The 21,434-nt window shown below is 43.9% G+C and overlaps 1 protein-coding gene across 1 annotated transcript; it reads left to right on the top strand.

Annotated features, from left to right (window-relative positions):
- Positions 1-335: 335 nt before the first annotated feature.
- EIF2S2 (eukaryotic translation initiation factor 2 subunit beta) lies at positions 336-11,544 on the top strand. The gene is made up of 9 exons (XM_040575372.1): positions 336-541; positions 4,718-4,898; positions 5,857-5,960; positions 7,132-7,267; positions 7,591-7,691; positions 8,126-8,274; positions 9,159-9,215; positions 10,272-10,357; positions 11,071-11,544. The coding sequence occupies exons 1-9, from the start codon at positions 527-529 to the stop codon at positions 11,244-11,246; spliced, it is 1,005 nt and encodes a 334-aa protein (XP_040431306.1). The 5' UTR covers positions 336-526; the 3' UTR covers positions 11,247-11,544.
- Positions 11,545-21,434: the final 9,890 nt, after the last annotated feature.

Genomic DNA, 21,434 nt, shown 5'->3' with positions numbered 1-21,434 from the left:
GAACGAAAAAGACGGATTCAGACGTCGGTGCATCAGACACATGAGGCGAAGCTGCGGCCGTGAAGCCGCGGCCGTGAAGCCAACGAAGAGAAGGCTGAGGGGGATCTCAGCGGGGTGTGCAAGCGCCTGGAGAAGGGCAGAGGAGACAGGGGGCAGCGGCTGGAGGCACGGAAGTCCCAGTACACCCTGCAAGTCCCAGTACGCCCAGCCCCAAGGCTGCGACTGGGACGGCGCTCCCGGGGGGCGGGGTGCCGTACAGGAGAGACCCCTAACGGCGGCCGGGGGGGGGGGGGGGGGGGGGGGCGGGCGGTCCGGCCGCGCATGCGCAGCAGCAGCCCGGCGGCTCCCGCCCGGCGCCGCGGCGGGGCGCGCAGGCGCGGCGCTGCGGGGGAGGGGAGCGCTGATGCAAGAGGCGAGCGCGGCGGTCGCAGGCGAGGGCTGGCCGCGTCCCTGAGCCCCGCCGCTCCCCGCTCCCGTCCTCTCCTCTCCTCCTTCTCCTCGTCCCGCTCCGCTCCCGGCCGCAGCCATGTCGGGCGACGAGGTGAGGCCCGGCGGTCGCCGCCGTCGGAGGTGGGGGAGCCGGGCCCGGGGCCTACGCCGCGGCCGCCATGTGGGAGACCGGGCCTGAGGCCTCCGCCCCGGGGCAGGGCCGGCGCCTCGCCCCCCTCACCGCGGGCCCTGGCGACCGCTGCCCCGGAGCCGGGGGGGGCCCCGCGGCCGCCTCTCGCGGCGGGGCCGGGCCGGGGGCCGCCGCCTGCCTGGCTCGGGGCCCTGCCGGGCCTCTCCCCGCCGCGCCCAGGCCCGTGGAGGGGGGCGGCGGCTCCGGTCCTGAGGGGGGCCCGGCCTCGCCCGGAGCTCCTCGCTCCTCGCCCGGCGGCAGAGCGAGGGCCGGGAGGAAGGCAGGCTGCCCCCCCCCCGCCTGCCCCCGCCGTGCCGTGCTCCTCGAGCGGTGTTCAGCGCGTGGCCTGGCGGTTCGTCTGCTGTTGGGGCTTGAGTATCTCGTCTTCTGGCCGCGGAAGCTGCTTCTCGACGAGTGATAAGCGAAAGCTATCCAGCTATGGTGGTTCCTTATGTACACGCCTAGGGAAACGGATATGCCAGTGTCTGAGGGGTTTTTCAAACGTTGTAGGGTTTGTGTGTTGTAGCTTTAGTAACCTCGTTTCAGGTGATCTCCTGGGGAAACAGAGAACCTCGGGCACGGAGAGCTATGGGCACCCTGAGGGGTGACTGCTGGGAACTGCGCTGGCAGGATCCATGACATGGCTGCTTTGGGTCTTTATCTTTTCACTGGTGTTGCTTAAAATGCCTCTGTGGTTCTCCTCCATATGAGCAGAGCACAGTCACACTAACCTTGGTGACAGGCGAGTCATACCTTTTTTGACATAATAAACAACAACTAGCGTACTTATTACTTTAATGGTAGCTGAGGCTGGTTCACTCAGCTGCTTGGAATGAATGTGCTGCATTCTTATGCCTAATTGCGTGCCTGCAACTGCACTTCTAATGTCTAGGTTAGGAAATAAGGACCCTTGCATCAGCTGCTTTCTATCTCAGGTGCCCATAAGAGCATAGAACAACTAGTCTGCAGTTTACTGGTTTAGATTTAGTTAGTGTCACTTAATTTATTTATATTGCATAATGCGTTTGCTCTGATGCTCACCTGAGATCAGGAATGTTTAGTGTAGTAAAGTTACATCTCTGGTTTGCTTTGTCTAGCAGACTGACAGAATGAAGGTAGTAACAGGTCTGATGGTTGAACTGTTACTGTTAGGTCTTCTGGATAACGTGTGTGAGAGTGAGTGCACGTGCCTTCCACAGCTGCTGGCTGTTAGGAGCTGATGCAGAGCTTTCTAAGTGATGGCTCTTTTTACGGTTCATGATCCTGTAAAGTTGAAGGTGAAGACACACGAATCTCAGTTAAGAAATCTGCACCTTAAAACCTAGTATAGATGTTACAAATCTTGGTTTGATTCACATGCACAGAGTTCTTCAAAATACGGGCAATTGCTCTGGGCTGTGGCTTAAAACTTCCAGAGCTTTAAACAAAATGAAGCTTTCTGGTAGCTACGTCTCCTGTCTGAGTGCAGCATGGTACAGCAGAGGCAACATGAGCCCTGTCTCCAGGGGAGGAGAAAGGCAAACCTGAAAATGATGAGCAGTCCATTAACCTCTATTTATATGTAGTAGGGTTTTTAATAAGATACAAAATTCTACTTAATGATAACTGAAAGTTATGTGTTTTTTTTCTTTTCCTGGCCCAGTGGCTTTATGAAGCTCCAAGGAAATAATACTGGAGGATGCTGCGTTTTGAGCAGCAGGAGGGATTTAGGTGCTGATTGGTAAATAATTTTGTTCTATCACAGAGGGCAGCACAGTGTAGCATAAGGATACCTGAACTAGCTTTATCAGTGCAGTGTTGCTCTGTGCTTTGTAGACATGCCTTTGTTTATTCAGACTAATGAAGTGGGATTAATAGAACCTCCAGTAGAACCGCCAGCAGTTGCCACTGCAATAGGGTACACACCCTGTATAGGGTGACATGGGCTTATTTTTTAGGATTAGAGCTTCACAGTCCAACTTCCTTTTTTTTCTTCCATTGTCTTTCACTTGCTTGAATTTTGTAAGTTGGGATTTTGACTGTATAGGCCTTTTGAAATAAGGAGTGGATACGTGGAGTTGGATGTGAGAAAGAACTGTGGCTTACAGAAGAGGAAAACCCCATGGGAATCTGGTGTTGTGAGCAGAAACAGGATGGAAGTTTATATTCATTTCTGTATAGTAAAAGGCATGGGCTCTGGTGGTGTTTCTGGCAAAACACAGAATAGCCTGGTTATGTGGTTGGTCAGTTTATATCGTGACTTTCATTCTTTTTAAACTGTGCATGACCTAAGAATGCTCTTTAGTTTTTACTGAAGCTCTAGGTGAGCTAAATGGCTCAGGTGAAGACCACCTCAGCTTGTCTGACTTCTCTATTCAGTTTCCTTAGAGCAGTTAGCCTGTTACGACGAGGTCAAGGTTTGCAGAAGCATGCCTTGCCCTGCCTGTATGGAGGTGGCATCTCTTTAGAGAGGCTGTCAGAGCCAGGCTCTGCAGAATGCCAGTTGCTTTGGTTTTTCAGCCGTAAAACTACCTGCAGAGTCCAGAAGTTGCCCTTGCTTGTTAAACTTAGCTTAGTGTACTACTGAAGACCTATTCCGTCTCTTGTAGACACAAGATACGCTTTATGGCAGTTTGGGTTGAAAGCTGTTCTTTTCCTTATAGAGGGGTGATATGGGGTACGTGGAGTGGTTCCTTAGCAATTATTACACTCGATCTAAAACATGTCTTATGTTTGTTTCTTCATGGAATAAGGTATAGAAGTCTGAGGAGCCTTGCAAAGAAAGCTTCATCGTCGAAATGGGTCGTGATCCTGAAACGGGTGTTCATCTGGGTGTTCCCAAAGCTGTAGGCCTTTGCCTATGCAGGCATTTTTCCTTCTGTTTCAGCAGAATCCAGAGGTTACAAGAGGAAGCCAGCAAACAGCGTAACCAGTTGTGAACATTCCTTGCTGTGCCTTGCCAGTGATTCATACATGTGCATTTAGAGGGAAGCCAGCCAACAGAACTTTTTTGAGAGCCGTTCTAGCACAGTGTGCACAGCTGAAGGCGCACTTCATTCTGAAAGCCTCAAGCTTCATTGTCACATACATGTAGACACTTCTGGGTGTTTGAGTCACAGCATTGTTAAGTGCTTTGCGCTGCCTCTCAGCCTCAGTTCAGAGCCTTTATGAAACACGTAAGCTCCAGAAAATCAGAATATCACAAGATTATCACATGCAGGAGAATGAGAAGTGTGAGGAAAAGATTGTTTTATGGACAGAGAAACTTTGAGGGTGTAACTAAACAAGAAGTTGAAGAGTTGCTCCTTTGAAATGGTTCTATTATCCTGAGTAAGAGGTTTTTATGATGCTGAATTTTAACTACCTGAAAGAACACTTTTCAGCTATTAGAGAATAAGACTCTCCAGTTTCTCTTAAGTATCTAAAATTGTTTGAAGCATTAAGTATACACTATAGTGCAGAAAAAATGGCCAGACATGTAACAAAACTGATGGATAGATAAGATGCCAAACTTGCATCTTAAATAAAAGTAGCAGGAGGCAATCCTATGTTGGAAGACTTGTAGAACTTGTGTTGATTGTCTCCAGTATTTAGGTAAATATTGGGTTAAAAGTCATTCCTGGGGTTAGTACTTTCTTCGTGGTTGGTCTGGGTGAGTTAAGCTGCTTTGTTAGATAAAGAACTGAACAACTTTGAGATGAGACCTTTGCTGCTTCATAGTGCTGGGAGCTGACGCCAGCCTGGCTGTATCACCAGACCCTTCTAAGTTTCTCCCTAGTCCTAAGCATTTTTGTTGAGACAGCATAGCCGTTGTGGGAAAAGTGGCAGAAGTTTGAAACTGTCGAGCAGCACTGTAACTTCTTCTTTTCTTGTAACTGGCCTTGTTAGTTGTGCCTTGGAACAAAACCAGTGGTGATAATAGTGAGGCTCGCCGTTTTGGAGTCAGTTCACTTGTATTGCTTTGTCACAGATCAAGAAAAATCCCAGGCTGAGATGAAAGCCTGGTTAACATTCCTTCTGTTTGGTTAAGAGAAGGAATGCGGAGGGAAACTTAAAGGTGTTATAAATGTTAAATGGCAGGTGATAATTACGCTGCTGGTGAACTCTTGACTTTTACAGATGATTTTTGATCCCACTATGAGCAAGAAGAAGAAGAAAAAGAAGAAGCCATTTATGTTGGATGAGGAGGGAGGAGATACACAAACAGAAGAGACTCAGCAGTCAGAAACAAAAGAAGTTGAACCAGAGCCAACAGAAGACAAAGATGTTGAAGTGGATGAAGAAGACAGCAGGAAGAAAGGTAAAATGAATCCACATAGATAAACTCTGAAGGGTAGTCCTGTATTTTGATAGAAGCGTTTCAGGAGTGTGGCGTCATAATGTATGGTGCTGGGGTCCTAGTTTAAGATCTTGTGAGTAACACTCTGCCTATTTGAAAAGCATCTTTTGCTCCTACTGCCTAAAGCCCCGTTCACAAACATAGAGCAAGTGACTGGTGGCCTATGCAAATTCTGCTTTCCTGACTCGGACAGAATTTCTTGTGTGAGACAATGAAAAGAGGAGCCCAAAAATAGTTATCATGAAGTTTAAAAGCTTCCACATGCAGTTGTTGCAATAATTGCACAATTCTGGCATTATTTCACTTCAACAATTAAGCTATAGTGTGAATTGTAGAAATATGGTTAAAAGGGTTTCTATTTTTTTGGACAAGTATGAATGCAGCTAGGCTGTTACTCAGAGTCTTTTTGGAAATATGCTTGTGTGTGTGTGTATATATATATATATATATATGTATATATATATGATTTTGCTTTTTAGATTGAGGCCAATGCCATTTCAGGATGACCTGATTAAGGGAATGCTGTTAACTTAAATCCTTTTTTTGTTAAAATTGGCTCCTGCTGTAGACCAAAGAAACTATACTTAACTCCTGCAGTTTTTTATTCACTTTTTTTCGAGCATTTCTACTATAATTACAGGAGCATCTAGTTTCTCTTGCACAGCACAAAGAAAGATTAAGCACGTAAAAATAAAAAATGCAGATACAAGATACAGAAACTGTAAAATAGTGCTGAGGTATCGGGTAGAGGAGAATGATCTGTTGAAAACCTGAAGGATATCTGTAGGGGCTGCAGATCATTGCTTATGTCTTGCTGTAATGTTTTGAAGACACTGGATGTGCATTGGAAACCCTAACGTCTGAACTCTTACTACAGTTACTAATATCTGTACTACTTTTGTTTATCCTTTGTTTTTAGATGCAACAGATGACTTGGATGATTTAAACTTCTTCAATCAAAAGAAAAAGAAGAAGAAGCCAAAGAAGATATTTGATATAGATGAAGCAGAAGAAGGTGTAAAGGTCTGTTTACATAACTAGGCCATTTTGTCTATTGCCAAGTAACTTTCCTGCTTTTAATTTCTGGAGATCGATGTTGCAGGAACTGTTTTGAGTCTGCCATTATATCCTGGTGCAGTTAATAGTGAAACTTGTTTCACAGTGTCCTTCATGTATAGTAGGTTCTGCTGAGTATGTTTGTACATAAGGGCTTTTTGCCTGGAAATGAGGAAAAAATTAACTGATATGCACAATAAGCAAGTAATTCTGCAGTCAATAATAAGGGTAGGTTAGCATCAAGGTTAACTTGTCTTCTGGGGTGAGAGAAGAAAATGATGTCAGAAGCCATGCACAAAACAGTCCTCTACAGTCAACCCTTCAAATAAAGGGTATATATCTGCTAAGAAATCTGTTCTTACTCTTGTGTTTTCTTTAGAAATGATTGGCCACTGCTCTGTATTTCAGTAGATGTACAAGATATTTTTACTCTTCTCAAGTTTTATTCCAAGTCATAATTCTGTATCGCATATCAGCGTAACTGGGAAGCCCAGAGAGCAAGAGGGCAGAGAAATGTTATGCTACATGTAAAGCTATTCTTAGATTCTGCCTTTTGAGGAAGAAAATGCTCCTCTGATCTGCCCCAGACAGGCCAAATGGTTGCTGTCTTTTCTGTAAGTGCAGAAACATACCTGCATCCATGAAGGAATTGTGACAACAAGTTGGACTGGCTGCAGGTATCACAGCTTCACCTTATGTTAGTGTCTGGCATGTAAGGTGTTTTGTTCCCTTGTGCCCAAATGTGGCTGATTCCTTTAGCTAAGTATAGTGTGACCTTGTTCTTGACCAGCCAGAAGTTAGCTAGAAGATTGTGTTGATTGCCTAATAGGAAACCAAGTATTACAAAGGAAGTAATGTAGACTAAGTTTTAACACAGAACTGCACTGTTACGTGTTAGGTGCATGTACCTCATCGTATCGCAACTTGACATTTAAAAGTCTATCTCTTTTTCATGTGTTGTACTGCAGCGCTTTCTTCAACATATTTCAGTTTCTGTTCTTACTTACTATATTTCAGGATCACAGTGGATAATACTAGCGTTCATCTAGTATAGTGTGCAACTGGTGTAATTTCGAACGTTGTGGTATAGAGATTTGTTTAATACTGTAAATTATAAGGTTTTTTTGTTTGTTTGCAGGACTTAAAAATTGAGGGAGATGTGCCAGAGGTAGTAGAACCTGAAGATGACCTTGATATCATGCTGGGCAACAAGAAGAAGAAGAAAAAGTATGTGAAGTTTCCAGATGAAGATGAAATAATGGAGAAGGATGAAGGTAAAAGTATAACGTAGCCCAGGAGACATTGAAAGTTACCTATAGTCCATGTTATTGGTGAATAATTTCTGTTGAAGTATCTTTTGGTTTCAAAATTCATTTTGTTACTTTCACCAGTCATGATTATCAAAAAAAGTCTTCTGTAGAAGCACTGTATGAATTCACCGTAAGTGCTGGTGTCTCTTCTAGGCAGACAAACAGGGAACACTTCTGTCCCTGTCTTAGTAAAATCTTTTTTCGATGCACTTTTTATAAACGTTGTACACGCAAGGTTAAAGAAATATTTGTTTTTCTTAATGAATCCTAAACAACTTTCTTTACAGCTTTTGAAGATGAAGATAGCAAAAAAGATGATGGAATTTCTTTTAGTCTTCAGTCAGGACCTGCGTGGGCAGGCTCAGAAAGGGACTATACATATGATGAGGTAATGTTAAAAGGCTTTCGAAGTATTTTACATGTTAATGTGCTCTGGCAGTGCAGAGCCTTGTGTTTGTGTATCCCGCTTCTGACTTAAAATTAAAGAACTTACATTCAGAAGCATGTGATCAGAAAAATAACAGAAAGCACATCTTTTGTCATAGTTAATTCTCATATAGAGCAATATTAAAGTACCTCTGCAAGCACACTGAGGTACTTGGACGTTGTAAAGTAAACCTCTGTGAAAACAGCTTTTATTTTCTGCATTTATTAGAACTTTTTTTGAAGTGTGTATTGAAAAGCTTATGGGGAAGTGTTAATGGACAAAGACTATCTAATATTCATTGCTTCTAAACATCTGAGATAGCATTAACAGTGTACTTCAGCATGAATATCTTACGTGTCTCAAATGATGTGAACCCCCCCCTCTTATTTTTGCAGTTACTCAATAGGGTATTTAACATCATGCGGGAAAAAAATCCAGATATGGTAGCTGGAGAAAAACGGAAATTTGTCATGAAGCCTCCGCAGGTTGTAAGAGTAGGGACCAAGAAAACATCTTTTGTCAACTTTACAGATATCTGCAAATTGTAAGTTTTACTCTTAATATTTCCCAGGAATAGCGGAATTTTCTGTGCCGTTGGCTGTTGAATGAATGCTTTTTGGCAAAAAAAAAAAAAAAAAACCTGTGACAAACCAAAGTGAAAGCTTTTCCAATCATACTGTTCTTTTCCTCTGTTTATGTGTTAAGGTATTTATGAAGGTGATTTATTGAGACAGTTTCTAACTTTGTACGTATCAAAATGGTAGGCTTGTTTCATGGGCCTCATGGACTGAAACCAAACCTAAAGCTGTTTTGAGTTTTCTCACTTCTAGCAAGTGCGTGTAGTTGGGTCTTCAGTGGTGTTTATTTGCAAGACTTGGGTTGGGATGGCAGGGGTGAATTCTAATCTTGAGACGAACTACAAATACTGTTCTCTTGGTAAATAGTATGGATTTCAGGTTTTTTTTCCCCTTATGCTTTCTCTGTCCGAATATTTCTTGTGAAGTCAGTTCTATTCTTTGTGGGCGCTTCTAGGAATGTCTATCTGATTTGTTTCATAAGCGAGGACTGTTTTCTGGCACGATTGTATAGAAGACCTGGGTAATATAATAAACTAAAATTTTAATAATAGCTTATAATGCTCCAATGGAAGGGCACTGGGAGTGTGTGGAGGGTTAAGAATGGAAAATCTGAAATATAAAACTCTCAACTTAATTTAGAGAATAATTACTGAAATCGCAATTCCTGTTTTGCGGACTGTGCAGCTTTATTATAGTGTCCTTAGTTCATTGCATATGCTCTTTGGTACAGACCCTATGGCACTGCCCTTTTAAACTTTGTACTTTAAGATCATTTTAACCCACCATTCCTGTATAGATATCAAATTTCTCTGAAGGAGGGAGGTTAAAGATATCCATACTTTATTTTTAGATTACATCGTCAGCCAAAACATCTCCTGGCGTTTTTGTTGGCAGAATTGGGTACAAGGTAAGGCTATTGGGCCGTGCGTGTGCATATTAGTAGGAAGCATTGGCAATGTAGTTGCCATTGATCAAAAATAAGATTCCTAGTTTTAGGTCTGTACTTTATGTGCTTGAACATCAGGCTCTTCTTCCCTGCACCCAGATGCTGTCCTGGGTGATTGAAGAGACACCATTTCGCAGAAGAGGTACAGAGGCAAGCTATAAGTCCTAGGGAACAGTTTGGATAGCACTTTGAATCCCTTGTCTGGGACCTTTCTCAAAAACTGATCTGATAGCAGTGCTGTTTGTCTCAATTGGTGAGGATGACTATTTGGCTCATGTTCAACTTAAGCCGTAGGATTGCTGAGGAAGAGAGAATGCCTACCTGCCTAGGGGAAGTTTTGAGGGCCTGTAGCTAGTGACTCTGTCTAATGCCACAGTTAAATCCAGTTGTCTTAGCATAAAAGCTGCTCTGTTGCTTTTAAATGCTTTTGATAGAAGATCTTATTCTGTGACAGTGTACTCTGGTTGTTTCTGTCTTGAAGATTAAAATACTGTTATATGTAGATGTACAGAATCAAGCCATCTAATTGCAGTGTGGTTATAACAAATGCCTGTTGCTCTGGACATTGAGATCTCTTCAACTTCAGATAACTTAAACAAAAACTTAGAAACTGCAGTCTGAAAAAATATTCAATTTATTAAATCAGAATGGCTAGAAGAGGATTGTAGTAGTATTCTACCTTAAAAGAGTTGTCTCGGTCATTTCTTTGAGACAAACAGATGCTTATTCTCAATTCTGTACATTTGTCCTGGTAGGGCAGCTTAACTACGAGGCTGATCTCTGCTGGAGTCTGCTTTTATTGCAATCAGTTCTGTTTGGGCAAAACTGTGTATAGGTTTTCAAGTGCTGTCAGAATTTTACATATTTCTTTTTTTCCCCACAAAGTAATTCTGGCTAGCTCTTACCTTGAAGAATGCCTCAGTTAACTTGCTTCAAGTTGCTGACTTCATATACTTTTTTTTCATTTGATGTCTTCTGCAAATCAATTACTTCAAATTTATTTTTCTTTCAAATTAGTGGCTCAATAGATGGTAACAACCAACTTGTAATCAAAGGAAGATTCCAGCAAAAACAGATAGAAAATGTCTTGAGAAGATATATCAGTAAGTATAACTCCATTTTCCGCTACACATTTTTCTAACGACCAGAGGCCCAACATGCCCCTCTGCAAGTATGCATGCTGTAGAGGTTCTGTGCTAACAAACTATGACTTTTCTGCTTTGTGATGGAATAATGCAAGTGAAGGTGGTTATATCATATAGTGAGCACCTAGGACGTACTCTGTCCTGGTGCAGAGATGTACCAAGAAAGACAGTAAGAATGGTTGAAAATAGTTTTTCATCTGACTTTAGCTTCTTAGTTTTGATGAGGATTATGGAAAATAATGGTAATTACTCTTAAAGTCTGTTGTACATGTTAACAAATACAGTGTGTGTGCTTGCAGTTTATATGCAACAAAATGCTGTTTCGGACAGTGTTGTCTGTGTAAGAGTTGCTGACATTTGGGAATGCTTTTTCAGCAGAGGAAGTCATGGAAAGCCAGTGGGAAGCCTTAGCTGGTTATTACTTTTTAAAACACTGGTGTCAGGGCACAATGTACCAGATGTACAAAACCTACTCTTTGTTAACTTAAGAACAAGGAAGCATTTTTAGTCTATTTGAACCTCTGTGACTTTCATAGTAAGCCACTTCTAAGTCAGTGGATGAATTTGAACATCCTTTCAAGACAACTGTTAAACTAAAGGCTGAAGAAGTGATTTTTTTTTTCTGATGGTAATGCATTATTTTTAACTGCAACTTAATTCCTTTCCTGCAGAGGAATATGTCACCTGTCATACATGTCGGTCACCAGACACAATCCTACAGAAGGACACCAGATTATATTTCTTGCAGTGTGAGACCTGCCACTCTCGCTGTTCCGTCGCCAGCATCAAAACTGGTTTCCAGGCTGTCACAGGCAAGAGAGCACAGCTCCGTGCCAAAGCTAACTAGTTTGCTAATCAACACTGGATTTTGCAAAGTGTTCTGGGGAGATATGACTGGACAGGTTTACAATCGGAATGGATTTACCATTGTATTAAAACAAGATTGTAAAAACTACAAGAAATTTGGCTTTTGATTGATTGGTCTGTGAAATCCTTGCAAGATGCAGATCCTCAAGCTGTTCACATACATTTGCTCATTGAATATATTTTACCAACTATAAGGAACGTGATGGGAAAGGAGGTGCTTTTTAATCCATTCAGACTTCTGTAAAACACAAGATAAATTAAAGATACTGTAACAGTGAGTGTCTTCGATTTGGATTTTTCCTTCAGTTTCCTATTTAAACAGTTCATGGGAATGGTTGGTGTGTTGTCCTTTCAGATCATGTCACTGAACTATGCCTAATACACAGATAGAAGTTTAAGGTTATTTTGCCTTTATATGATGGCTGATTTCTAGGTAGGCTATTATTAAACAGAGAAGCCATTCACAAAACAAGGATGATACACCAACATAAGAACTGCTTGTGCTTTTATAGCTGCATTAGTATGGGAACACGTTTTGCACAGAAAGTGACATCAAGACAGGTTGATACTGCTTTATAAGGCAGAATAGAGCTTTGAGCTAGTTCAGACACCATATTGATGCTGAATCTTAACACAGAATTGATAACAATTGCTGTATTGTAAGCTTTCATAGTGTCATAGTACTAAACTTTGCAGTTTCTAATAGAAAAATGTTTATATTTCTTAAGTCCTGCACTCTTTATCACTTTAAAAAAATCTAAATGCAGCAAAAAAGATTGTAGGAGACATCATTGTATGATGGCTGCAACAGTTATATATATCTTGAATTTAACAGAAGATACTGCCAAGTAGTTTTTATTCCAAATTAACACATTGATGTCTTTTGATTATAAAATATGTACTTATCTCTGCTAGCAGTCAGTATCTGTAATCTCTAGGGGATGTGCATAGTGCTGTCCTAACTAGTTTTTTAGTGCTGAAAAAAATTTCTTCCAGCTGCCAAGTGTGAAGATGCAAATGGGGAGTGAAATCCCTTGTGAGTACTGTAATGGAGGGGAATAGAAGTCAATTCTTACTTAACCACTCCTTAAAACAGTGCAGGGTTAGGACAAGGTGCAATAGCTCAGGACTGCTGGCACCCATCCCTGCTGGTAAGCAGAGTAGCTTCCTCCCCAGAGAAAATGGTGGTCATTTTGAACATGATTCATCAAATATCAGAAACTGAAAGGTTTCTACCAAGTTTTAATCTTTGTATGTATGTTAATACACAGCACAGTTTTGCTGGGAAGTCACTTGCTATTTGAAAACTTGACAGCACTGCAAGGCAAAAATCAAAGTTTTATAGTTGGTTTCTTAAAAGCATTTTGAATTTCAAGTGAGCTATAACAAATGTTGGATGTATCTTTAAGTGAATAAAGCCAGGATCAGTGCCTCTTGTAACATTATTGTTGTATTCTTTTTTTGTTTGTTTGTTTTTCCTTTAGCAAATAGCCTTCTATTTGGAAGTAAAACTTTTTGGACAAGTGTTAGATGCCTTCTTTCAGTGACATGCTGTTGGGCATGCTGAAATAACTAAAGAACAATGATTCTGTTTTTACATGTGTGCTTTCCTGGGTCAAATACCTTTATTGTCTTTTTTAAAAAAAAAACTAATGTCTCTTTAAAAAATACAGTATGGCCTTGAGCTGGTACTGTGTATTAGTATGTTAAATACAAAATTTGACTTAATTGTATTTGGATCAGAAAGATTATGTTAATGAAGAAGTAAATCACTGTTCAGAGCTGTCATGGGAGGTTTCCTGGTGTCCTGGTGAGTACATATGCTTTATAGGTGTATTTTGGATGTCTTCATGAAAACCTAAAGGCATTGGTTTTGGTGACTAATATTTGACTGAAATATCTGGAGGTGTGGACTTCAATTTACTCATGGAGGAACTTCACTGGCACATGAAAAGTCTTCTGTGTCGAAGAGCAGTTTTTAGATTTAAAACACCAATAATAAAAGGAAAAAAAACTTTTCCCAGTGTATGTTCAAAACCAAATATAGTCCACTGTATGCGTTGTATGCATATTGCTGCTTGCTAGACTGCTGTGTTTGAAGTGTAGTCACATGTTCAGAGGCAAAAAAAGAACAACTAAGGTTATGTGCTCCTGCTGATTATAAGTAAGCAGCTTAGGAATGGATTTTGTAACAGAGTAAGGTGGTAGCTTTGCCTTGGGACTGCATGGAGTATTTGGCTGCACACAGTTGTTGCTCCATGATTTCTACTTTATGAGTTAAAATTTGCCTGTATGGAGCTGATGAAGATGTGGGAACCAGATTTGTATTTGGCACTGACAGACTGTGGAGCAGAATAAAATCCCTGTTTTAATGGGTTGGGAAAGAGCTGGGGAGCTAACAAAGACCACACTGGTACAGCTGGCTTGCTCCTCTCCACATCTGCTGTGTTGTGAGTATTTAAATGCGTAAGAAGAATCTAAGCTATTGCAGGTCTCTTCATGCAAAACATCCTCCAGCCCAAACCAAGAAAAAATTGTTTATGCTATTAATCACTTTTCTGCTGAATACCCAACAGAAATGCGTGGATACCTCTGGCCTCAGTCCCTTCCATTTTCCATGGTGAATCTGTGGGCTCAGAGATTTTCATAAACTATCATGAGATTTTCAGAAACTAGCAACATCTTCAGAAACAGATGTTGGAAGGAGAAAAGTTTCTGTAACAGCGAACAAAATTAACCGTAGTATCTGGATTTATACAGCCGTGACCTCTAGACCTCTAGTTTTCATGTCAGGTTACAGGCAAGAGAAAATCTGTATTTTTTTCAAACTCCTTTCTTTTTGAGGTCTTTCTGAATTCTCTACCAACACAAATACATTTTAAACCCCTGTTTTTTTTCTTCCCCCCAGCCTTGTTTGCTGCTTTGGGTAATTATTCCAAAGCTTTCCTGTATTTCTTTCTTCCATGTGGAACTGTATTGCTTGGGATGGAGCACAGCTGTGTGCCTTGATGCCTGAATATGCATATGTCCTAAATTGTCCAATATAACTGCTGTGTTAGGGGTCATGGCTGGATCTTGGCATTTCTAATGTGGTCTTATGATCCTCTTCTGGTAATAATCACTTCTTTAAAGGAGGAGAAGAAAAATAAATTTTATTAGTTTTATTACTTCCATTACAGGGAGAAAAGGTAGACGTGATCTGTTTTGAAAACAAGGCACAAAAGGCACGTTTAAAAAAAAAATAGTCTGGTTCTTTTTAGTTTTGTGTACTGAACTGTCTCCATGGTCCTCAGAACCTGTTGCAAGCCTTACACTGTTTTCTCTTCAGCACTGAAATAGCCTTTTTTTTTGGGGGGGGGGGAGGGAACAGTTTGGGGAAACATGGGTTCATCGGGGATGAAATTTAAATCATTTTCCTTCTCTGCATTGTCCCCACGCTTCCTGACACCTTGAACAATGGTGAACAATGGATTCCTCTCCTGTGAGTCCCAGCCATCAGGAGCATGGAAATCTATTTTTTTTTCCTACTAAAGAAGCTGTGCAAAGATCTCTTGGGTTCTCTTGAAGTGGTTACATAGATTTGAGGCTGTGGTCCCCATTGAGGGGTTTCCCTGTTACGGAGAGGATAATGGGCTGGTCTTCAAAGCATGTGATCTCTCATTTTTTTGCTTGCTGAACCCATCGAGCTATAAATGATTCACCCTTATGGTGCCAGGCCAGATCCACCTGAGCCACCTCAATCTTAGCAGCTTGATCCACCTGCTGGTTGTTTTGGTGTGCTCCAGTGGCCTGACAGGGACGTGAGCATCTACCTGGTGTCCTTTCACAACCAGGTTCTCTACCTGGGCAGGAATATGATGCCACGGTGGGGCAGCCCAGATAGATGGCTTTGCCTCTGTGCTGCCACTTCCTCTGTTTCCATTGCTGGAACAACCCCTGCAGGGCATTTGCTGCCATCCAGGAGTCAGTACAGAAACAGAGCACTGGCCCCTTTTGTTCAGCAATATCTAAAGTCAGCTGGATGGCCTTTGCTTCTGCACAGTGGCTCCATTCACCTTCTCCTCCACCAGTGTCTGCAACTTGCTGTGTAGGACTCTGTACAGCAGCCTTCCACCTCTGAGGCTTTCCCACAGTAAGAAAGGACCCATCAGCAAACAGGGCATATTGATTCGTTTTCTGGGTGTTAATTACTCAATGTGATATTGCTGCCGCTGCACAGTTGTGGTAGCGATTGGCACCTGCTGTTCTTCGACCCTCGGCAACCCCACAAGAGAAAGGTTCTTCGAGAGACCGGGACAGGCAGATAGCTGTTTGATGTCCTCAGTCTCCAAGGCAGCTATGCTAAAAGACCTCCGTTACTCTGGGGTCCTTGAACTTCCCTCTCCTGATGTAGTTTATGCTGAGCACGGAGCCTCTGGGCCAGTCCCAAGGGGTGCTCATGCCATTTGTTCCCAGTTAGACTCGCTTTGGCCTCCAATAGTTAACTGGGGATCCCCCTGTCACTCCAGAAATACAGATGGGTTCTTCCCCTTTACAGCTTGGTGGCATTAGGGTACGCTGTGTGTTGCTGTCCACCAGAGCCTTACGCTCCTGTGGTCTGAGGGGCCAGGCACATCCAAGATGGATCCACGCAGCCAACAAACCTGCTCGTCCCCTTCCTCCGCTGGGCTGGAGGCAGGGCCTCTTTGCTCCTCGTCATAGTATTCGTTACTCACTTCTTGTAAATGTGAATCCTTCCCCTTCTTAGCAGGAGTTTCCTTCCTTACTACGCTGACTTTTGCTTCCACTGTTTCTTCTCGTGCACAGGGGGGCTGGCACCAGCCCGGGTTGGCGCTCTGCTTCAGCCTCAGGATCCGTCACCAGAGGTGGGTCACATCCAGAGGCAAGCTCCTCTTCGTGAGGGTGCTTATTGGCATCTGTTACTGTATGATAGGTGTGGGTCAGACCCCAGCACAGTGCAGCAAGCTGAAGCCGTCTGGCATTGCCAGGATCAAGGCATAACTTTTTTTTGTTGTTGTTCATTCTATCAGTTTTTTAGGATTCCACCCTTGATCAGGAGTGAAGTCCAAAACTATTGGAGGTGACAACAGTGATAGATGCCTGCCTGTATCTTTCCACACACCTTGCCACCCAGATCCATCCTGCCTTGGGGCAGACCTCTGGGTGGTATTCTTAAATATTTGTTTGATCTTAGACAAAACCAGGAACACATCCAGGGTACACAGCAGTAGGATCGTGCTGGTTGGAACATCCAAAATTCTCGAGAGCTGTGGTAATGAGCCTGGGGGAGAGGAGGATGATGACGAAGGGAGGGAAGGTGAAGGAGCAGGGGAAAGTGTCCTCCCTTGTCTTTCCCACAGATTAGCTCTCTGAGGAGAAAAGGTACAGGGTGTAATTGTTAACAGCTCCCAAGAGATGGTTCCTGAAGTACAGAGATGACAACAATGCTGAGTACAAATACCAGATTAGGCTCACAACCAGTGCTTTGATCATTTTATAAACCAGTGTCACACAGCACAGCAAAGTGATAAAACTAAAAGCAACCCTAAACCAGACCCCAAAGATGATAAAAGCAAAACAGGGAGCATACGCAGCAAGTAAGGGGTCACGTAACACAACTCTCAGAACTCGTCCAACAATGAGAGCAAAAAAAGCAGCATCACAGCAACTATTAAACAAATACAGCAGGCAAGTTTGTTCTCTCTTAACATGCTCTGGTCAGATCTATCATTAACCCAAACCTTTGTGCTCCATCTTGGGTGCCAAAAGGACTTCTGTGGTTTAACCGGACAGGCAGCTCAGCACCACCCAGCCCTTTGCTCACACCCCCCCACCTCCAGTGGGATGGGGAGGGAATCAGAAAAAAGGTAAAACTCACGGGTTGAGATAAGGACAGTTTAAAAGGACAGAAAAGGAAAGGAAATTATAATAGAACATACAAAACAAGTGATGCAGAATGCACTTGTGCTCACTGCTTGCTGTCTGGTGCCCAGCCAGCAGTACCTGAGCAGCAACATCCTCCCCCCAGTTTTATTGTTCCCCAGGGCGCCCTGTGGCACAGGGTATCCCTTGGACCACTTGGGCCAGCTGTCCTGGCTGTGCCCCCCCAGCCTGCTCGCTGGCAGGGCAGCAGCACGAGGAGCTGAGAAGTCCTTGGCTCTGGGCAAGCACTGCTCTGCAGCAACTACAACAGCCGTGTGTTATCAGCGTTGTTTTTTTAACTCCATCCAAAACCTGGCACCATACCAGCCACTGTGATGCATAAGTATGAGCAAATATGATTAACCTTAAAACATAAAAAGAACAAACGGTGAGGGTTGGGCAAGTGGGCAAATGCTGTGAAAAAAACTGAATGCAAAGAGAAAAGTGTTGATTTGTGTGTGCAGAGGTGCTGGTTCTGGGTTAGGATTCCTGCTGGCTTGGAATACTGTTGTTTGAGAGCACAGCTGTTAAAAAGGTGATTGCGTGTATCAGATTTACCTTTCTACTTTGTGAGAGCACATTCAACAGGCTCTTTGTGCTAGTCCCCAGTATGTGTATAGTAGTTAGCCAGAGCAGATCTTCTCCAAACATCACCCCCAGACCATCAGTTGGGTTGCTAAACTACAAATTCAGAAAGTTCCTGGCTATTGTCTGGGAGAAAGTCAGGGAGCCTTGTCGCTCATTTGACAATGCTATTTGGGAGGAGAAATAGTGGAGATGTCTTAGACTAGAAAATGATCTCCTAGCAAAAATTCTATTGTGGGAAAAGGTCTCTGTGATTGTAGAAAGAAAGCAACACGCAGACTATTTTCAACTTATCTATTTTTATCTAATTGAAAAAGTTCCCTGCTACCAGAACAGCTGAAACAATGGCAACAAAACAAGATGTTCTGTTTATTACAGGGAGGTGAGGCAGCAATTTTGAGAGACAGAAATAGCCTTAAAAGCAGGACAGATCAAGTGTGACTCTCACAGGTGAGTGCTGTTCTTCGGCCTGGCTGGTTCTGCGTTGGCTCCAGCAGCTGCAGTACCTGGCTCCCACAGACAAGTGCTGGTTTTGCACGCTCTGCTGCTGGGAAATGCTTTTCCTGCTGGGGGGATAATTCAGACCTATTAAGGCATGAGATGAAAGCCGTGAGGAGCAGTTGCAAAAGCAGTACCTGATCTCTGTGTCTTCATTTAAAATTATTGCAGTGAAGGATTGTGATCTAATGTCATGGGAAGCGTATGTTGTTCCATACATTAACAGCAAAGTGCTGCTTGTGTGCTGCCTGATGCTGCCCCACCACACACCCCTGGTATCTCCTCTGGCTTCCTTCTTCCAGTGCAGTGTCTGGGTGAGATAACCAGCCCCAGTGAGGATGGGTGGGTGAGTGTTGTTATGCCCTGCTGAACACTCCTCAAACGCATTATTAAGATTTTTTTTTTTTGTAGATGAGAACAATTCCCAGTGGATCATTGCTTTGATTCATATAAGACCAGATTTCTCAAAAGCTGTTTGTAGCACAGCTCCATCTGCAGCTGGGATCTGTTTTTCAAAAAAAAAAAAAACCAGCCAATATATCAAGCGGCTTTGAAAGCTGGGTCTGGAGTAAATTAGAGAAGCCAAACACATTTTTGGTCCTTGTTTTTGCTATTAAGTTTCTGAAGCGTTTGGCGTCTAGTGTTGTTTTTGTGGTGTTAGCATTGTTCACCTCCCTCGTGCCTTGGGTTGCTCCCCCAGCGGTGTTCTTGTGAGCACAGCACTGCTGTGGTCCCCACGCTCCTGCCGCCCATGCTACCCTGGCCAGGGCTGAGCCTTCCCAGTGCTACAGCGATAGAAGAGAACCTGGGGAAACTCCGTAACGTGCAGGAATGTAAGTGTTACAGACAGCAGTAGGGCTGGAGCAAGGATGCGTTGCTCCATCATTGGCTTGTTTTGGGGAGAGAAGAGCAAGAACAAGATAAAACACCAGCTGTGCAGCCTCAGCCATTGTCGGTGTCCCTCTGCTTTCTTCCTGGGAGGAGAAATGGTGCCCAGCCTGAATTTCCCGTGGACACACAGCAGGGCCACCAGGCCTCCTCCCCTTGTTGCCTTCTTGGGTCGCGCTCTGCACGGGGCAGGCAGCGCCCGCTGGCTCCACACCGATTCATTCCCTCCCTGCATGGGACAAGCGTAGGTGTGAAACAAATACCAGCTGTGTCTGGTAAGGTTTAAATCCAGGATCCTTCATGAAAGGTTGAAAGCAAACAGTTACAAGTACAACTGATATGTATTATATTTTTGCTTCAGCATAACCCCTGGATACCTTTCATTTTGTTATGCTTCTTGTTCCTGGGACGTCTTGTGTGCCTGAGCCACAAGCACTCGAGTATGTCACAAACGTCCTCTGGGTTACTCCTTGGGCAGTGAGCTGAGGTGTCCCAGAGCTGGGCACCGGTGCCGTCGCTTTTTTTAATACCTCCTGCTTTTTTTTGTGGTTTTACTTTAAATCCACCATCCCACATTGCTGTTAACACGTCTTTGTTGCTCTTTTTAATCTCTTGAGTGCCTCTTGAAGTTTAGGCTTTTGAATGCAAATACATGTCCCAGGTGGCTGTGTTGGCCATGAGAGCTGAGTACTAACAGTGATTTCTGATTCCTCACTCACACCCAATCAGCCAGAGCCATGCAAATTATTTTGGAAGAGCTTTTAGGCACAGAAATAGTTCTTTATGGTCTATCTAAGATTATTCTTGTTTTTTCCTTATTCCTCCTGACAGCTGCCTGCTTCCTGCCCAACCCAAACTCCTCTCTTCACATAAAGCTCTCAATGTGTTTATTCAAATATTACAGTAGATGCTGATATGCAAACAAGCTCCTAATTTCTTGTGCTACCAGCCAATGAATGCACTCTCATCCTCTGTGCCACAGCATTAATATCCAGCTTTGGTGGCACTTGGATGTCACTGCTTTTGTCTCTGGGGACGCAGTGCTGGCTGTGCTGGCTGCGTGCTGGATCCAGGGTTGGGGCTGGACCTGCCAGTGGGGATGAGCCTCCTGTGCTACTGGGCTCCTGCCTTGCAATGGGGCAGGGTGCTGCGCTCGGATCCCTGGGACCCATGCCCACACTGGTCTTTAAGCAGTTGAAATGGGTGTGGATCACACCTCGCAGCACCCAAAGGGGTTTTATTAAAGGAGATGTGCAGATGAAAGGTCCCAAAGCCTCCCAGGTCTCAGTCGTGGTGCTAAGGGAGGAAATTGCCTGCCGTGGCCTCAAGGAGCTGCTTATGTTGTTTTTGGGTGAATTGGAGCAGCTGTGAGCTCATGTGTATGTGCCTGAAGCTGACATCTGTAGGAAGTCATGTTTGAAGAACCCTCTCTAATCCATCAAAGAAAATAATCCACCTGCTAGGAAGCAAATCTGGATGATGAATAGGTGCTGAATTTGTGGGGTTTCTCACTAAAGATGGGAATTCCTGAATCCTGATTTTTCCCCCATTCTCCCACCCCAGCCAGCCAAGCTCCCTACATCACATGGACCATTATTTTAAAGGCTTGCAGTGATTTTAAAATGTGCCATGCAGACAGGAGGGATGATGCTCCACATGGCTGGAGCCCACGTTTTCCTGCCCACTGATGAGCATTGATCTCCACAACGTGCTGAGAGCCCCAGGCTGCTCCTTCTGATGCCTGAAGGACTGCAGTGGCCCCAAAAACATTGGGATCGCCTCAAAGGAGGCTTCAGCATGAGGGATTGTGCCAGTGAGGGAGTACCACGAAATGTGGAGCAACCCCAAGAAGAGACTTCAAAGGGGTTGATGTTCAAGCTGTTTCATTGTTATTCTGGTCCCTGGGCTCTTCCAGGCAGATCCTGAAGACCAGCAGGCATTTCTAGGTGTGCACCTCCCTGTTTTCACACTTTTCTAACTGTGTTCAGGACTCTCATCAACGTTCCGCTTTGCTCCCCAGCATCTGCTTGAGGGCTGCCTCTGGACCTTTCCCATGGCCAAGCAGCATGTCTGGCCTTGTGCTGGATTTCAGCCTGGCCTTGTGCTGGATTTTGGCTCCTCCAGTGCCCCTTTCCCCGTGCTGAGCACTCCGTGGTGCTGCGCTGGCAGCGATGCTCTCTGTGGCACTGGTGAATCCACCCCTGTGGTCACTGGCTTGGGGAAATGCATTCATTCATGGCTCACAAGGCTGTTGGAGCCTGCTCTGAACCTGCTG

The sequence above is a fragment of the Cygnus olor genome, chromosome 16 (genome assembly GCF_009769625.2).
Source record: "Cygnus olor isolate bCygOlo1 chromosome 16, bCygOlo1.pri.v2, whole genome shotgun sequence".
NCBI lineage: Eukaryota > Metazoa > Chordata > Aves > Anseriformes > Anatidae > Cygnus > Cygnus olor.
This window is presented reverse-complemented; position numbering and strand designations above follow the sequence as displayed.